Raw genomic sequence first — 16,961 nt, 5'->3', positions numbered from 1 at the left:
TTGCATACCAAAGAAAACCCAGTTTTCTACCAAATGGCGGCGCGGAGAAGACTTCTAAAGGTAGGAGAAGAATAGCCTTTCTTAAGGCTATTCCGAAGTGTTATCGAGATAAAAAGGGAATCCAATGATAGGATCCCTTTAAAGGGTTGTTTAAGATCCACCAAAGGGGACATTTGTGGCTTAAATGCCAAGACCTTTAATAACCAATTGGTAGGAATGGGATCAGGTTAGACTAGGTTCACACCTGCGATTGGCCTCCCCTGGGGGGATTCTGTTCCCCATTCCGTTTAAAAAATGCAGAGAGAAAAGTGTTGTAAGTATGCTAAGAGTGCGTGCATACAGCCCGATGGTTTTATCAGAGCCAGATGCAGTCTGTAATACTTCTGAGGCAGAATACCTCTACGTATAGCGCCTAATGTCACAATTTGTTTGCATGTAGCGTGACAGAAATCTGAGGTGTATGGAGGTGCAGCAGTGCTGACATTGATCTCTATGGCTGTCCTGTTGTGGTCCTGTACAAAAGGGAGGTGTAATACAGTTGGGTGCTTGAAGAAAATTTTTAAGAAGTTTTTTAAAATTATTAGGACAAGTCTGAAGTCAAAGCCTTTGTTCACATTTCCACCAAACAATCCGGACAATATTGTGCGGCATGCCTTGCTATTTTATTTGGTAACATGACAGTGCTTTTCACATGTGACGGTGCCATAAAGTGCCATTACTTTTGGTTTTCTATCCCTAAAACAGAGCAATAAAACAAAATCCTGCACCAATGTGAACATGGCCCCATTACATTGTCTTTAGGGAAATGCTCAGCACAAGCAAGAAATATTTTTCATATTTAGGAAAATTTGCACCTTAAACTTATTGCTCAACCCCTCGTATACAAAAAAAATGAATACCAAAGTCCAAACAAAATCTGAGTGGTCCGGAACTGAGGCGCGGCTGCTATATTTCGGCCGGAAGAAGTCCAGTGCTGCACTTCTATTGACGTCATACCGCGGCGGCAGCTGGGGCGGGGACAAGCGGAAGAAGGGGAGGAGTCTGCGGAAGAGCTGTGTGCGACAATAACACGCGTGAGGCGAGTGTGTGGTTAGAACCATGAGCACCAAACACGTCACATGCCGGTAAGTGAGGGCAGCGCGCCCCGTCCTGGGGGCAGGGGGCAGGCTTGTCCTGTGTAGTGACCGGGGGGACGGGTACTGTTGTGTTGGTGGGCGGGTCTCTGCTGAGTGTAAGTGGGTGGGTGCTGAGTACATGTGGGCACCTTGTATATGGCGGTGTACTTACTACTGTCCTCAGTGAGTGTGCGCAGTGTAGACAGTGGTGTAGTACTCTGCAGTCTCCTCAGTGAGTGTGCACTATGTGCTTATGCCAGTGTACTCTGTACTCTCCTCAGTGAGTGTGCACTCTGTGTATATGCTGGGTACTCTGTACTCTCCTCCAGTGAGTGTGCACTCTGTGTATATGCTGGGTACTCTGTACTCTCCTCCAGTGAGTGTGCACTCTGTGTATATGCTGGGTACTCTGTACTCTCCTCCAGTGAGTGTGCACTCTGTGTATATGCTGGGTACTCTGTACTCTCCTCCAGTGAGTGTGCACTCTGTGTATATGCCGGGTACTCTGTACTCTCCTCCAGTGAGTGTGCACTCTGTGTATATGCCAGTGTACTCTGTACTCTCCTCCAGTGAGTGTGCACTCTGTGTATATGCCAGTGTACTCTGTACTCTCCTCCAGTGAGTGTGCACTCTGTGTATATGCCAGTGTACTCTGTACTCTCCTCCAGTCAGTGTGCACTCTGTGTATATGCCGGGGTACTCTGTGTATATGCTGGGTACTCTGTACTCTCCTCCAGTCAGTGTGCACTCTGTGTATATGCCGGGGTACTCTGTGTATATGCCGGGGTACTCTGTACTCTCCTCCAGTCAGTGTGCACTCTGTGTATATGCCGGGGTACTCTGTGTATATGCTGGGTACTCTGTACTCTCCTCCAGTGAGTGTGTATATGCCGGGGTACTCTGTGTATATGCTGGGTACTCTGTACTCTCCTCCAGTCAGTGTGCACTCTGTGTATATGCCGGGGTACTCTGTGTATATGCTGGGTACTCTGTACTCTCCTCCAGTGAGTGTGTATATGCCGGGGTACTCTGTGTATATGCTGGGTACTCTGTACTCTCCTCCAGTCAGTGTGCACTCTGTGTATATGCCGGGGTACTCTGTGTATATGCTGGGTACTCTGTACTCTCCTCCAGTGAGTGTGCACTCTGTGTATATGCCGGGTACTCTGTACTCTCCTCCAGTGAGTGTGCACTCTGTGTATATGCCAGTGTACTCTGTACTCTCCTCCAGTGAGTGTGCACTCTGTGTATATGCCAGTGTACTCTGTACTCTCCTCCAGTGAGTGTGCACTCTGTGTATATGCCAGTGTACTCTGTACTCTCCTCCAGTCAGTGTGCACTCTGTGTATATGCCGGGGTACTCTGTGTATATGCTGGGTACTCTGTACTCTCCTCCAGTCAGTGTGCACTCTGTGTATATGCCGGGGTACTCTGTGTATATGCCGGGGTACTCTGTACTCTCCTCCAGTCAGTGTGCACTCTGTGTATATGCCGGGGTACTCTGTGTATATGCTGGGTACTCTGTACTCTCCTCCAGTGAGTGTGTATATGCCGGGGTACTCTGTGTATATGCTGGGTACTCTGTACTCTCCTCCAGTCAGTGTGCACTCTGTGTATATGCCGGGGTACTCTGTGTATATGCTGGGTACTCTGTACTCTCCTCCAGTGAGTGTGTATATGCCGGGGTACTCTGTGTATATGCTGGGTACTCTGTACTCTCCTCCAGTCAGTGTGCACTCTGTGTATATGCCGGGGTACTCTGTGTATATGCTGGGTACTCTGTACTCTCCTCCAGTGAGTGTGCACTCTGTGTATATGCCGGGTACTCTGTACTCTCCTCCAGTGAGTGTGCACTCTGTGTATATGCCAGTGTACTCTGTACTCTCCTCCAGTGAGTGTGCACTCTGTGTATATGCCAGTGTACTCTGTACTCTCCTCCAGTGAGTGTGCACTCTGTGTATATGCCAGTGTACTCTGTACTCTCCTCCAGTCAGTGTGCACTCTGTGTATATGCCGGGGTACTCTGTGTATATGCTGGGTACTCTGTACTCTCCTCCAGTCAGTGTGCACTCTGTGTATATGCCGGGGTACTCTGTGTATATGCCGGGGTACTCTGTACTCTCCTCCAGTCAGTGTGCACTCTGTGTATATGCCGGGGTACTCTGTGTATATGCTGGGTACTCTGTACTCTCCTCCAGTCAGTGTGCACTCTGTGTATATGCCAGTGTACTCTGTACTCTCCTCCAGTCAGTGTGCACTCTGTGTATATGCCGGGGTACTCTGTGTATATGCTGGGTACTCTGTACTCTCCTCCAGTCAGTGTGCACTCTGTGTATATGCCGGGGTACTCTGTGTATATGCCGGGGTACTCTGTGTATATGCCGGGGTACTCTGTGTATATGCCGGGGTACTCTGTACTCTCCTCCAGTCAGTGTGCACTCTGTGTATATGCCAGTGTACTCTGTACTCTCCTCCAGTCAGTGTGCACTCTGTGTATATGCCGGGGTACTCTGTGTATATGCTGGGTACTCTGTACTCTCCTCCAGTCAGTGTGCACTCTGTGTATATGCCGGGGTACTCTGTGTATATGCTGGGTACTCTGTACTCTCCTCCAGTGAGTGTGTATATGCCGGGGTACTCTCCTCCAGTCAGGGTTACCTGTTCACTGATGAGACCTGTACTTCTTAGTAGTACAGCAATGTGCCCACCTGTACATGGAGTGACCTCACCTGTATGTGCACATGACCCCTGTATGCACCATATGTAAAGGTCACAACCTAGGGGGCACTGTGCAGATCCATCCAGTGTTTATGGGACTGATGGAGCAGTTTAGGGCTGTATGTGCATAGACTTGAATGTAGAGGCTGTACATGTGCTTGGCTGTAGCTCCATTCAGACCCTGCAGGGTGGGGCAATCTAAAGGGAACTGTTCAGGGTGATTTGGGACAATAAACCACTTATAGGTCCTTATGCATTGGTTGTTTAATGTCCCAAATAGCCCTGTAATAAAGCTGTCCGCACCCATATTGGGGGAAAACAAAAAACAAACCTTCATATTTACTTGATATGAGGCCAGTGAATCTTATTGGTCTCTTTGGCGTCCATGCAGTTCTTCAGTGACAGGGATGTCCACCTTGTTGTCACTGTGTGTGCTGCGACGCCGAGATCTACATTCCCTGGTTTCACCAAACTACTGCGCAGGTGCCGAGTGTACACATGTTAGGAAAGCATAAAGGATTTTTTTAATTTTTTTTATTCAATATGCTTTTGGACTGTGTTACAACAGAGCCCTTTGGGACATTAAACCCCTGTGTCCTAAATCACCCTGACAAGTTCTCTTTAAGCCTTGCCCCTGACACATAACCGTATGGTAGAGCCTAGAATATGGGGGCTCCTCAGAGGTTTAGGGTACACTCACACAGAGGCATTGGAGGCAGTTTTCACATCCTATTCCATGGAGGAGTTGTTCTGTCACATTGGCACCTGAGGGCTTCAGCCCAAACCATCTGATCAGAAACTTTCTGTCCCCATTGCACGTGTGTGGCCATTGTTAATACACTTTCCTCTAGTGCTACAGGCCTGCAGCCGTCTCAGCAGCACATGGTTGAATTCTGACTGTATTTTAGCTCGTTTTCCAGACAGAATCCTGTAAGGAGATCTGGACTTCCAGAACCATAGTGACATATGATGCTATGGCTAATGTATGGCCTCTGTTTTCTGGATGGAATTCACCTGTGGGCAGCTTCCTTAAAATTTCTGGAGACACACAAGACGTCTGCATTGCCAGGTCTTGTGGGTAACTGCTCTGGAAATGCACTGAAGTGTCTGCAGATCCAGTTACTAGTAAACTCCTTTTTGGTCGCCCTGTGCACACATATCATTAGAGTGAGGTTTTGTAGGACCATAAAGGTCTGCTCCGGTTATAGCAGAGTTTCTTTTCTACACATGTTGTTGTCCCAATGCAAAATGACCTGATTCATCCTTTTTTTTTTTTTTCCCCAGATATTTCATACATGGCGTGTGCCGGGAAGGAAACCGCTGCTTGTTCTCACATGACTTGGCGAATAGTAAACCTTCTTCTATTTGCCGTTTCTACCAAAAAGGGCAATGCGCTTATGGAACCCGCTGTAGGTATGGTGGTTTTCTATTAGCTGTGTTTTTGAAGCCTATTTTTTGTTTAATGGGATTAAGTTGAAGTGAAGTAATGCAACAACTTTGTGTTTGTGGCTGGAGTTCAGAAAATATTAGGGAAGAACAGTAATGGTGACTGCTGGGAATTTTATCCCCCCTTCCCCTTGAGTTGGTATTCTATGTATCTTTAATAAAGTGAGACACTTAGAGAAAAAGATGAGAAGAAATCTGTCCTCCTGTTAGCCAAAATGGAACAAAACTAAGGCTGAATTCACACCTGCATTGTTGTCTCAGCACCTAATGACTTTTTGTGATCCATCGCAAAATCATAAAAACTGATCTGAAGAAAAAAGAAAATCTAAACCCTTGCTTTCAACCATCCGCCGGTGTGTATTTGGAGCATTTCTGCTGTGTATCTGCTTTTGTGGATGGAGAAACAAGCTGCAGCACTGTTGCTCCATCCAAATAATAAGAATACCCGAATGACATCAAGGGATCTGTTTCTCTTAACGTTGTGGGCTATGGCAGGTGGACGTGGATGGTAATCAGTCTGTCTGTTTTGCAATCTCTTTCCCCTCTTCATTCTTCTCTGCCCGTGCCCAGAATGAAGATGAAGGGGGAATTAAATTGATCCGCCAAAAACTGACACAAACACTGTATAGCCGTGTGATCTGTAGCTTACGCAATGGCATCTTCTTTGTAGTTTGGGACTTTGCCTACTATGCCTGTTACTGATATATAATTGTGTTTTACAGATATGATCATGTTAAGCCTTCCGGCTCCCCTTCGGTTTATTATCCTCAAGATGTTCCTCAAGCAGCCACTGCAGAGCCCCTTCCCACATCATCATCTGCCGTGGAAACCCCTCCAGTTGTCACCAAGAGCGCCCCACAAAGGCGTGAGAAGAAATCTATTGTTCTAAGAGATCGTGGTAGGTTCAGTAGTTTATTTTATAGTACGGCTGCTTTAAGGGTATGTTCACACTGATTTTTTTTTTTTTTTTGGCGTGGAATCCGCCTGCCAAAACGGCTCCCATTGACGTCAGTGGTAGCCGCTCGTTTCTTTTTTTTTCGGCTAGCTAGTAGCGGAAGAATGAAGTGAGATGACCCTTCATTCTGGCTGACTCGGCCAGAGCGACTGTGGCACAAGACTACCTCCCGATTAGGCCCATTCATTCGGGAATGCCGCGACAGGATGCTGGTGCATTGCATTGGAATTCCGTCGCGGCTAGCCGCACAGTATGTTCACACATGGAATGCAAATTATGCCGTGTGAACATACCCTTATACTGCATTGTGTGGTTCTTTGGCGTAAAGGTTGTGAGAATTTCCCTAACTCTAGCTCTTATTGATGCCACTGTGTGTAGTGGCATCCATCAGTATAGGCTCCCAGGTTTGAAAAATGTATAAAGAAAAGTGTAAAAAAAAAAAAAAAAAAAAAAGTTTTGGATTGTGACCCCACTCCCGCCTTTTCTGCCACCCTCAAAACCATATTATCAGAGGGAGTCAGTCTAGGTATCATCCCAGAAAACCAGATTAATAATCTTATAGTGGATAATCCTGTTACTCCCATGTTCCACGGATTGCTGAAGGTACATAAAGATACCCAAATATAATATGGTGCAGTATTTGTGACTTGTACTACGTGGGGTGTACCGTACTCCCACTAAAAGTTTGTGTTTTTGAGCACATAGCGGACTTCATTAATGCCAGTCAGAGCAGAGTCTCAGGCTTTTCCAAACCTTTTTGATCATGCCATCATCTCTGCTTGTTTGTTTTGGGGTTTTTTTTTGCCATTGAACAGGTCACCAGACCTGTACGGGGTTGTGACTGGAGGGGAGAATTGCTAAGAAGGGAAGCCTTCTGGGTATTTGAGCTTTGCACCCGACAAAACTGACCTGGCTTTTTACTAAGACCAAGCGATATGCCTTTAAATTTTCTTTTGTTTTTCTTTCCACAATTATTTATTTTTGACTCTTGTGTTTAGTTATATATGTTTTCTATTTATTAAAAGTTAAGTTTTACATATTTTTGGAGTTGTTGTCGAATACTCCTTTTTTTTTTTTTTTTTTTTTTTTTTTTTTTTTTTTAATATCTGAACAATACCTTTTCCTTATGCCATACCTGTAGTGCAGCAGACTACATACACTAGATAAAAGCTATACTAATAACCTCTGTCGGGTGGGTGAGGGGCTACAGATACATTTCATATGTTCTTGAATCTTCCCTGCTCGTATGGCAAACACACAATGCAAAAGATAGTGTGAAAGTAGTCTGAAGTCACAAGGCAATGCTTCATTAGAGGGCTCTAATCTTATGTTATCCTTGTTGTCCTCTCATCAGATCTATGTGGACTGACAGAAGAAAAAAGCAAAGTCAATCTGGGTCACAACTCGCATCCTTGCAGTGACGCACAGGGCAGCGATCAGGTAGTAAAGCCACATTCCTACCTAGAAGCCATCTGTACTGGATTAGAAGAAGTGGAAGCTGCCACCCCATATGCTGAAGACCCACACCAGCTTTGTCCCTATGCAGCCGCTGGGACATGTCACTATGGAGACAGCTGTGTCTACATCCATGGAGATGTTTGTGAGATTTGCAGTCTGCAAGTGCTTCATCCGTATGACCAGGAACAGAGAAAATCTCATGAAAAGGTGCGGGAAGATCATTGGCATCACCTTGAGAAAAATAAATAATATATATAGTTCTTTTGTTAAAGGGGTTGTGCCAAGAGATAGGTGTGGGATCCGGCCTGTAGGTTGCGCTGTTCTAGGCTTCTCCTTAGCAGTCCCATATAGATGAATATAGTGTCTGTGTGACTGCTGTTACCCCCATTGAGATGTGGCTATAAGGGACCCCATTTCTCATGATATGTTTGGGTCCCAGCAGTTGCATGTGTTATCAGCTTAGCACAACCCCTTTAAGGCCCCATTATATATTCTATTGTTGCATGTGACCATTTTGTATTACTTCTGTAATCTGTATATTTTCTTCTTCCTCCAGTTGTGTATGGCGAACTTTGAACATGAGATGGAAAAAGCTTTTGCTTTCCAGGCCAGTCAGGATAAAGTGTGCAGTATCTGCATGGAGGTCGTGTATGACAAAAACTCCCCCTCTGAACGTAGGTTTGGGATCCTGTCAAACTGCTGTCATACATATTGCCTTTCCTGCATCAGACAGTGGCGATGTGCCAAACAGTTTGAGAATCCGGTTATAAAGTGAGTGTCACCCTGGGACTTTGCTAAATATTATCAGACAACACAAAAATGCATGGAGGTGATAGTGATCATTGAAAAAGCTTGTCAAATATTAGATAAACTGTGGTCTGTACTGCCCTCACTGGTCGCTCAGTGTACTGCACTGATTATTTCTCAGGAGGTTTCCTTGACAAGGATTGTTACTTTTACACTGAGCAGACTGAGATCAGTCGCTTAGACTCAAAGCATGGGGGTGGACAAAAAGGGCAGTAACAACCCCCCCGGATGCCTAATATGCCCCCAGGCCCTCTGTGATATTGGTTAAAATATGGGTTCCCCATGGTGTAAACACTTCTCAGGTCTTCACACCCAAATTATAAAGGTGTAGCAGCTCTAAATGGGAATTGATAGGTGTTTGATTTTCTTCCTCCCTCTTAACATACACCATGTTCTCTGTTTCCTCTTCAGGTCGTGCCCAGAATGTCGTGTTATATCAGAGTTTGTGATTCCCAGTGTGTACTGGGTAGAAGATCAGTGTAAGAAGGATGAACTTATTGAAGCTTTTAAACAAGGAATGGGGTGAGTGTGATAAGTGGTTAAAGAGGACCTGTCACCACCTGGGGCACATGCGGTTTTATATACCACTAGAAAGCCAATAGTGCGCTGAATTCGGCACACTGTTGGCTTTCACATTCTGTGCCCCCCGATGAAGAGCTATCGGTGCCGTTACTGTAGCTCTTCACCGTCAGAAGGGTGTTCCTGACAGTCAGTCAGTCAGGGACTCCCTTCTTCACAGCAGCGCCTATAGCACAGTACTGTGAGAGCGGGGAGGAACGCCCCCTCCCCTCCTGATAGTACTTGTCCATAAGTCTGTGAGGGTCTGACACCTGTGACTACTGGATATCGGCTGTCTGGGGACAGTGTGGCTCCCGGTATTGTTTACCTGCCAGGAGCCATGCTATTCGTTCTCTGTACAATTTATAATGGTGGTATTAGGAATTTCAGCGTTGCCTCCATAGACTTCAATGAGGTATTGCTGTAGTACCAAAAGCTGTCTCAGATCATAAGGTGAGTGAGAATTGCAGCTCCCTGAATCTAAACTATTGCTTTTTTGTTTAGTTTAGCCCTTTCACTGCTAAGGGTCTCTGGAAATGTTGCACCTCCGGTAAAAAAAAAAAATTCACTGAACACATTTTTGTACCTATAAATCATGTTCAACCTCACATTCACATACAATATAAGCAAGACTAGAACAGAAAAAAGGTTCCTATAGATGAATCCCTATGTGGGGAAAAAATAAAACTTAATATTTATTATAAATGGCTATTAAAAAACTCCCCAGAACTATGTGAGAGAAGTGGGGCTCGTGTGAAAAACCAATAAAAATACTCAGTGGACTATATATCAGACAAGACCCACATAAATGCTGTGGGGTAAAAACAACCTCCAGGAAGCCTCATAGATATAACATTTGTTAGAGGCTCCTCACAATGGTGGAATCGGGACAAAAAAAATGAACTGCATGTGAGATATCCACCAACAAAGGGGTTGGGTTGCTGATGTAAAAGAGAGGAACTAAACAAGTAAACTTAGATAATTCAGCAGTACCCAATAGAGGGTCTGCCCCTGATAGAAGGTGAACACTCAAAAATAAGGGAGTCACCAAAACCGAATTCAAAATATAAAAGGCGGAGACTCTAAAGGGAAATTACTAATGGCGCCCTGTCTAATAAAAGTGGGGAAAAAAAAGTCCCAACGCGTTTTCCCCGCCTAAAGGTTCATCAGGGGACAGTGAGGCAGAGGATATCGCTCTAATAGAGGTTCACTGGATAACTGCACCAGCAAACTGTGGGCTTAAAAGGGCTAATACCACATAAATGCTGTGGGGGTAGGAAGGCCTGTGATGTTAAAGGGATCCTATCATTCAGAAGTAAAAAATTTTTTATTTTTTTTTGTCCCTAACATGTTGGAATAGCCTTAAGAAAGGCTATTCGTCTCCTACCTTTAGATGTCTTCTCCACGCTGCCGTTCCTGAGAAATACCGTTTTTTGCTGGTATGCAAATGAGTTCTCTCGCAGCACTGGGGGCGTCCCCAATGCTGCCAGAGAACTCTCCAGCGACCCCCCCCCCCCCCCTCCATCTTCTTCAGGAACGTGGTTTTCTGGTGCAGGCTTCGAAACTTGTAGGCCTTGGGCAGAGCCTAGTGCACATGCCCATGGCTACAAGAAAAATGGCCGCTTACACAGTAAGTAAGATCATGATCCTTCTTTGGGACCTTTCACAGATTTAAGACGGAAAAATACTAGCATGCCCCCCTGTCGGGGTGATCTCTCACATATTCAGCTCTTTGAGGAGCTTGTTAGACATGATATTGATGAATGTCGGGACTACACTACAATGATATACATCCATTCTTCTTGTATTTTTCTGTTTTAGTAAAAAAGCCTGCAAGTATTTTGATCAGGGACGCGGCACCTGCCCTTTTGGGGGTAAGTGCCTGTACTTGCATGCTTTCCCTGATGGAACCAGAGCAGATCCAGAGAAGCCACGAAAACAGCTTGGATCAGAAGGCACAGTGAGGGTAAGGGTTATAGTCTCTCATTTATCATTGTTATTGGTTTCACTAATGGATTGTTGGATATGTGATTATATAGAATATTTTTATATGACCACATGTCTCCTGAATATTAAAACCACCCGATTCCATGTCCGGAGGTGACCTCTTAATATGCTTAAAGGGACACTCCTAAAATGCCAACCTATCTGCAGGCAGCCTGTTCTAGAGCTGGAGAAGCTGAGAAGACTGATATATAGGCTTATTAGAAAAGATTCAGCTATCCCTGTACGAACACTAATATAGTGAAGGCTATCGGAGTAGGGCCGCCATGTTTTTTGCCTGTACAACTCCTTTAAAGGATGTTATATATATAATTTTGTTTTATGGGGCTTTCATATTGACGACCTATACTTAACATGTGGTCGGTGAGTGTCAAGTGCCCAGGACTCCCACGGATGTTGTTTGAAAAGGCCATAGCACTCTTGAGCACTGTGGCTGCTTCTTCTTCATGTCGATGATATCACATTCATCAGTTATGTGGCACAAGAGTGGTTTTGTCCCACTCAATTGAATGGGATTGAGCTGCAATTCCAAGCAAAGCTTGTATGCAGTGTACAGTGCTGTGCTTGGGATTTGGTGAAGAGAAATCTCCTCTGTTCAAACGGATGATCTGCAGGGATCCTGGGTGTCACCCCCTCCCCCCCCCCCCCCCCCCCATGATCATATATTGATGATCAAGTTCTAGTAACCCTGCTTTAAAAGAGCACTGAACTTGGGTCAGCCATAGTATGGTTTATGATTGAACTATGATAGAGAATGGAAGTCGCTTATACATGTCTGTGGTATTCATGGAGGATTCGGTAACAAGTGTCCCTAGACCAGACGATTTCTCTTTCCTGGTGTGTCCTCTATAACTTCATGCATTTGTTTCATTGCAGTTCTTTAATGCAGTCAGGCTATGGGACTTTATTGAAGATCGAGAACATCGCAGCGCCCCCAGTACGGACGATGAAGTAGCTGAACTCGGCGACCTCTTCATGCATCTGTCAGGAGCTGACCAGCCAGACGCAGCATCTTCTAACTAAAACCTATTTATTAGAAAGTAGAGCCGTAGAGACTGTGTGAGGTTAGTGTGATGATGGCAGAACCAAGTGTCCTTTCCACTGAGACAATAAAACTGAGCCGCTCTGTGATGTCGTCCGAACCGTGGGGTCCTTGTGGTCTGCTCTCATCTTGTCACTTCTTCTTACATCCCCTGTCAATGTTTTGTAATTAGCACATAGAATTCATGGAAAATAGCTAAGGTGCTCCGAAAATGTTATCCTATAGGATGATAGTGCGGTTTTCCACAGATTCTTCCACTTTAGTGTCTGGGAAGGTGGCAGTAGCATTAAAGAGGACCTCTCACCACCTCCTAGTCCAGTCTCCCCTCTACTGATTCTGGAACAGTTGGATTATTTTCTCTAGTCCTCACCATTCCTGAGTAAGCGAAGGTGTCCGATATACTGTTTAGGTCCTGTGCTGTCAGGAGGGCGGTGTCAGGCAGCAGCAGACAAGGGGTGTGATTCTGAGCTCTGACACTGGCTGCCTGTGATTGGTGCTCTGAATCACACCCCCTGCCTGCTGAACACTGCCCACCTGACATTACTGAGCTTAGATAGCGCATCAGGTACCACAACCTACTGCACTTGTTGCTTGGGAATGGTGGGGGATAGAGAGAAAATTCCAACTGTGCTGGAATCAGAGCGACAACTATTATCTGATGCTAAGAACTAGAATTGGTGGAGGTGGTGAAAGGTCGTCTTTAAGTCTCTGGCAGCAGCTTGTTTCCTTATGATGAACTAAACTGAACATGCTGAGACTCAAGTACCTGATGTTTATCTCATGTCAGACTGTCCAGGTGTATTGCTGGAATACAGATCTATGTGCCAAACAATTGGGTATTAGATATGACATAAAGGGATATTTTAATCTTAGATATTTATGGCCTATGAGCAGGTTATGCTACAAGTGTGTGATAGATGCAGACCCCATCTGTCTTCATAAAGAGCGCCCCCCTCCTGCTGTTCTGTCTGGTGCTGCAGCCACTACAAATGGAGCAGTGACTATTCACGTGCAGCCCTCTCCATTCTCCTCAGGAGTCACTTGCTGAGATGGTTTATGAAACTTGTACTAATGGTCACCTCTCCATTCACAGCAGATGCAGTGTCAGGTGGTTCAGGGGTCTCGGTATTGGGGACAGATGCAGGTTCCACCTTCTAGACCTTAATGGCAAATCCTGATGAATTCTCTTAAGTTACTTTAGACCAGGGGTAGGGAACGTATGGCTCTCCAGCTGTTGCAAAACTACAACTCCCAGCATGCATACTTGCTCTGCTGTTCTTGGAAGTGAATGGAGCATGCTGGGAGTTGTAGTTTCACAGCAGCTGGAGAGCCGAAGGTTCCCTACCATGGCTTTAGACGGTATTACTATCTGTATCCACAGGCTATGTCATTGATGTCTGAAAGATTCAGGTACCACCATATTAAATTACTTAAGAAAATCCATCAGCTGCATTGTAGTCAATATTCATTCACTGATTTGGTGGGGGAGAGTCTTGTGTGTTGGTCACTACTCTCGGCCTCCATCACTGGACACAGTAAAAGTAGCACAAGCAGAAACTAACTTGTAAGGAAATATTCACGCTTGTCAGAAAATCTCTAAAACTGTACATTTCTTAAAAATGACCTGGTTTCACCCTGTGGTTTCTGCAGATGTGAGATTTTTTTTTTTTTACTGTGGGTTTTTAATACGCCATTATGCTACTATGACAATCCCCCGCGGAATCACAAAGAAAAACTGCACATTAATACCGTTTTGGTTTTCTCTGTCCATGACTGTTGTATAAAACTGCAAATGGCCAAGTAATAAATGCATTGCTTATAAACCACATGTGCACCTACAAGTGCAGCGTTTAGTCTACTCCTTCTAAATTCAGCCAACTAGGTGTTTTTGTTTTGTTTTTTGTGATCGAAAGCATAAAACTGTATTATGAGGATGTCCAAACTTTAGGCCGTGTTTAGTGTAACATGGAGGTAGGTAGAGGAGGTTTCACAAAGAGTGTTTGACTCCTGACACCCTCCTCATCCTCCTACACTAAGGCTGGGTTCACACTTATGTCAGTGTGTCCATTGGACTAAGTGGGTAGTGATTTATGAAGCTGCGGACATAGACTTTGGCTGCTACATGTGGTTGGAGCTCCACCATCTTGTAATCACCAATGACTGTGATTTTTGAGGTTCATACTTTAAAGGGGTATTCTCATGTACATAATCATATCTATATTTGTAGATAATTAAAAGTTTAAACATTTTTGCATATATAAGTAATTTAAAATTCTGCAGAGTTTTAAAGATTTTCTCTAACTTTCTTAGTGGTGACAGTCTTTTATCTTGATCGGTTGCCGATGGATACGACCACTAATGCAGAAACGTTCTATGGTCTGGGACTTGTCAGTAACCAGCCATGATTTTCTTATTATAGCTGGGTTACCAGGCAGGGACACTACATGTATCAGAAGATATCCCGGCCACAATAAGGACATCATGGCTGATTTTATGACCTTAGAAAGTTTCTGCATTGGTGAAAGTTAGAGAAAATCTTTAAAACTCAACAGAATTTTTAATTACATACATTTGCAAAAATGTTTAACTTTTAATCATCTACAAATTAAAAAGTAATTATGTAGATGGGAATACCCCTTTAAATGTACTATTGAAATTATGGGTAGGCAGTCCTGTGACTGCAGGCAACAACCAGAGCATGTGCCCGCATCCTTGGTGGTGCTGATCTTTGGGAACCCTAGCAGTCCTCCCAAATCTGTACATGATGTGAATAGAGCCTAAATACTAGGGGGCTAGAGTTAGTGACACATTGCACATCGCTTAGAGATCGCCTCTAAGGGTGCATTCACACTGAGTAAACGCTAGCTTATTTTGTAGAGTAAAATTACACTTGTAAATTTTGCTATCCCATTGACTTCAATGACATTTTACAGGCGTATTTTTTACAGGCGTATTTTTTACAGGCGTATTTTTTACAGGCGTATTTTTTACAGGCGTATTTTTTACAGGCGTATTTTTTACAGGCGTATTTTTTACAGGCGTATTTTTTACAGGCGTATTTTTTACAGGCGTATTTTTTTACAGGCGTATTTTTTTACAGGCGTATTTTTTACAGGCGTATTTTTTACAGGCGTATTTTTACACTTGTAAAAAAATATCATTGAAGTCAATGGGATAGCAAAATTTACAAGTGTAATTTTACTCTACAAAATAAGCTAGCGTTTACTCAGTGTGAATGCACCCTAAGGGGGCATTCACATCTGTGCCCCTGTCCGTCTTAACCCCCCAGCAAACCACTAGTGTCCATATGCAACCTCTCCGCCTGGAAACTTTTTTTTTTTTTTTTTTTTTTTTTTTTTTTTTTTGGTACAGACAAAGTTGGACATGGAGGACTCTGTGTTCATCAAAAAACTGTTTCCCCGCGTAGAGGTTGCATACAGACACCAGTGGATTGCTTTAAAAACCCATTCAAACAAATGTGTTTTAAAATTGATCGCCAGCAAGCCGTCCAGTTTCTCTGGGGATTAGGATGGAAAACCCTGGGCAGACAGAGGTGCTAGTGTGAATACTGCGTAAGGCTGTCTTGTATTGTATATACAACCAAGGTTTTCTCTTAGACCATTTTGGTATATAATGGGCTGCAATGGTATCTGGTTCATCAGGGCAAAATTATAAGTAACTATAGTGTGGAACAGACCTGGGCAAAGTCCGGCCCCCAGGCCGTATCCGGCCCTCTGACTGTTTCAGTCCGGCCCGCACAGCTTGACTAGGGGTGTGTGTCTTAGTGCTGGCAGGAAGATGAAGATATGTGGAGAGTGTCATGAGGAGGAAGGAGGATTGAGGATTTTTTCTACTGGGGCAGAGATGGCAGATTGAGGGGGGGGGGGACATGAAATGGGGCAAATAAAGGAGGATATGAAACTGAGGGAGAAATGGAGGGGGGGGGGACATGAAACTGGGGGGACATTAAACCGTGGATGTAGCTGTAGGGGGACCTGTCCCCCTCTAGTTGCCCCCCTCTTGTTGCCCCCCTCTAGTTGCCCCCCGTTTCATGTCCTGCTCCAGCTGTCAATTTATTGCCCCCCTCCAACTACCCCCACTGTTTAATGTCCCCCTCCAGTTTTGTGTCCCCTCTAGTGGGACACCAGGAGAGGGACTTAATACTGTGGGGCAGTTGGAAGGGAACATTATAGTGTGGGTACATATAATGTACGGGTAACTATAGGAGGATAACACTTTGTGGGGGAACTTGGAAAGATAATTGGGAATGGGTGGAGTCAATGTAGAAGTGGGTGGAGCTAAATTTGCCATGGCGCGGCCCTCTAGCATTGTTTCAATCTCTTATGCGGCCCCATGGGAAGATTAATTGCCCACCCCTGGTGTGGCAGGTTCTAGGATTGTCTTACTTTTCCTTTCATTACTGCTGGTTTTTATTTGCTTATAATGTAGAATACTTGTATATAATCTGTAGTGCTTCTATTTACACTTAATTCTAGAACTATCCATATCCTCTTCTTTTGGGAGATGTATAACAAGATGCACCACAGAGTAATAATCCCAGGGCTGGTTACACATAGCTTGTGCCAAATTCAGTTCTATAGGGGAGGGAGACTATCGGGACTAGAAAAACTAGTTCAGACCTCACAAGTCCACTGTGTGTGTGTTAGTTATATAGTCACACTTGACCCCTCTGGAATTGTCAGCTCAAACATCAGTTACATGCAGAGTTCAATAGATCCCATTGCCTATAATGAGTTTCATTGTTTTTAAACTGCAATCGGCAGACAAGTCCTCCATGCAGAACTGTTACAGCAGACGCTACTATGGAGTCTAACAGATTTTGGTGCAGACGTGAACG

At 44.5% G+C, this 16,961-nt stretch overlaps 1 protein-coding gene across 1 annotated transcript; it reads left to right on the top strand.

The window, feature by feature from the left end:
- Nucleotides 1–1,023: 1,023 nt before the first annotated feature.
- Nucleotides 1,024–13,929, top strand: MKRN2 (makorin ring finger protein 2). Its single transcript, XM_075287838.1, has 8 exons — nt 1,024–1,124; nt 5,118–5,246; nt 6,002–6,177; nt 7,589–7,899; nt 8,249–8,463; nt 8,911–9,021; nt 10,879–11,023; nt 11,938–13,929. The coding sequence occupies exons 1-8, from the start codon at nt 1,099–1,101 to the stop codon at nt 12,082–12,084; spliced, it is 1,260 nt and encodes a 419-aa protein (XP_075143939.1). The 5' UTR covers nt 1,024–1,098; the 3' UTR covers nt 12,085–13,929.
- Nucleotides 13,930–16,961: the final 3,032 nt, after the last annotated feature.

The sequence above is a fragment of the Leptodactylus fuscus genome, chromosome 9, assembly GCF_031893055.1.
Source record: "Leptodactylus fuscus isolate aLepFus1 chromosome 9, aLepFus1.hap2, whole genome shotgun sequence".
NCBI lineage: Eukaryota > Metazoa > Chordata > Amphibia > Anura > Leptodactylidae > Leptodactylus > Leptodactylus fuscus.
This window is presented reverse-complemented; position numbering and strand designations above follow the sequence as displayed.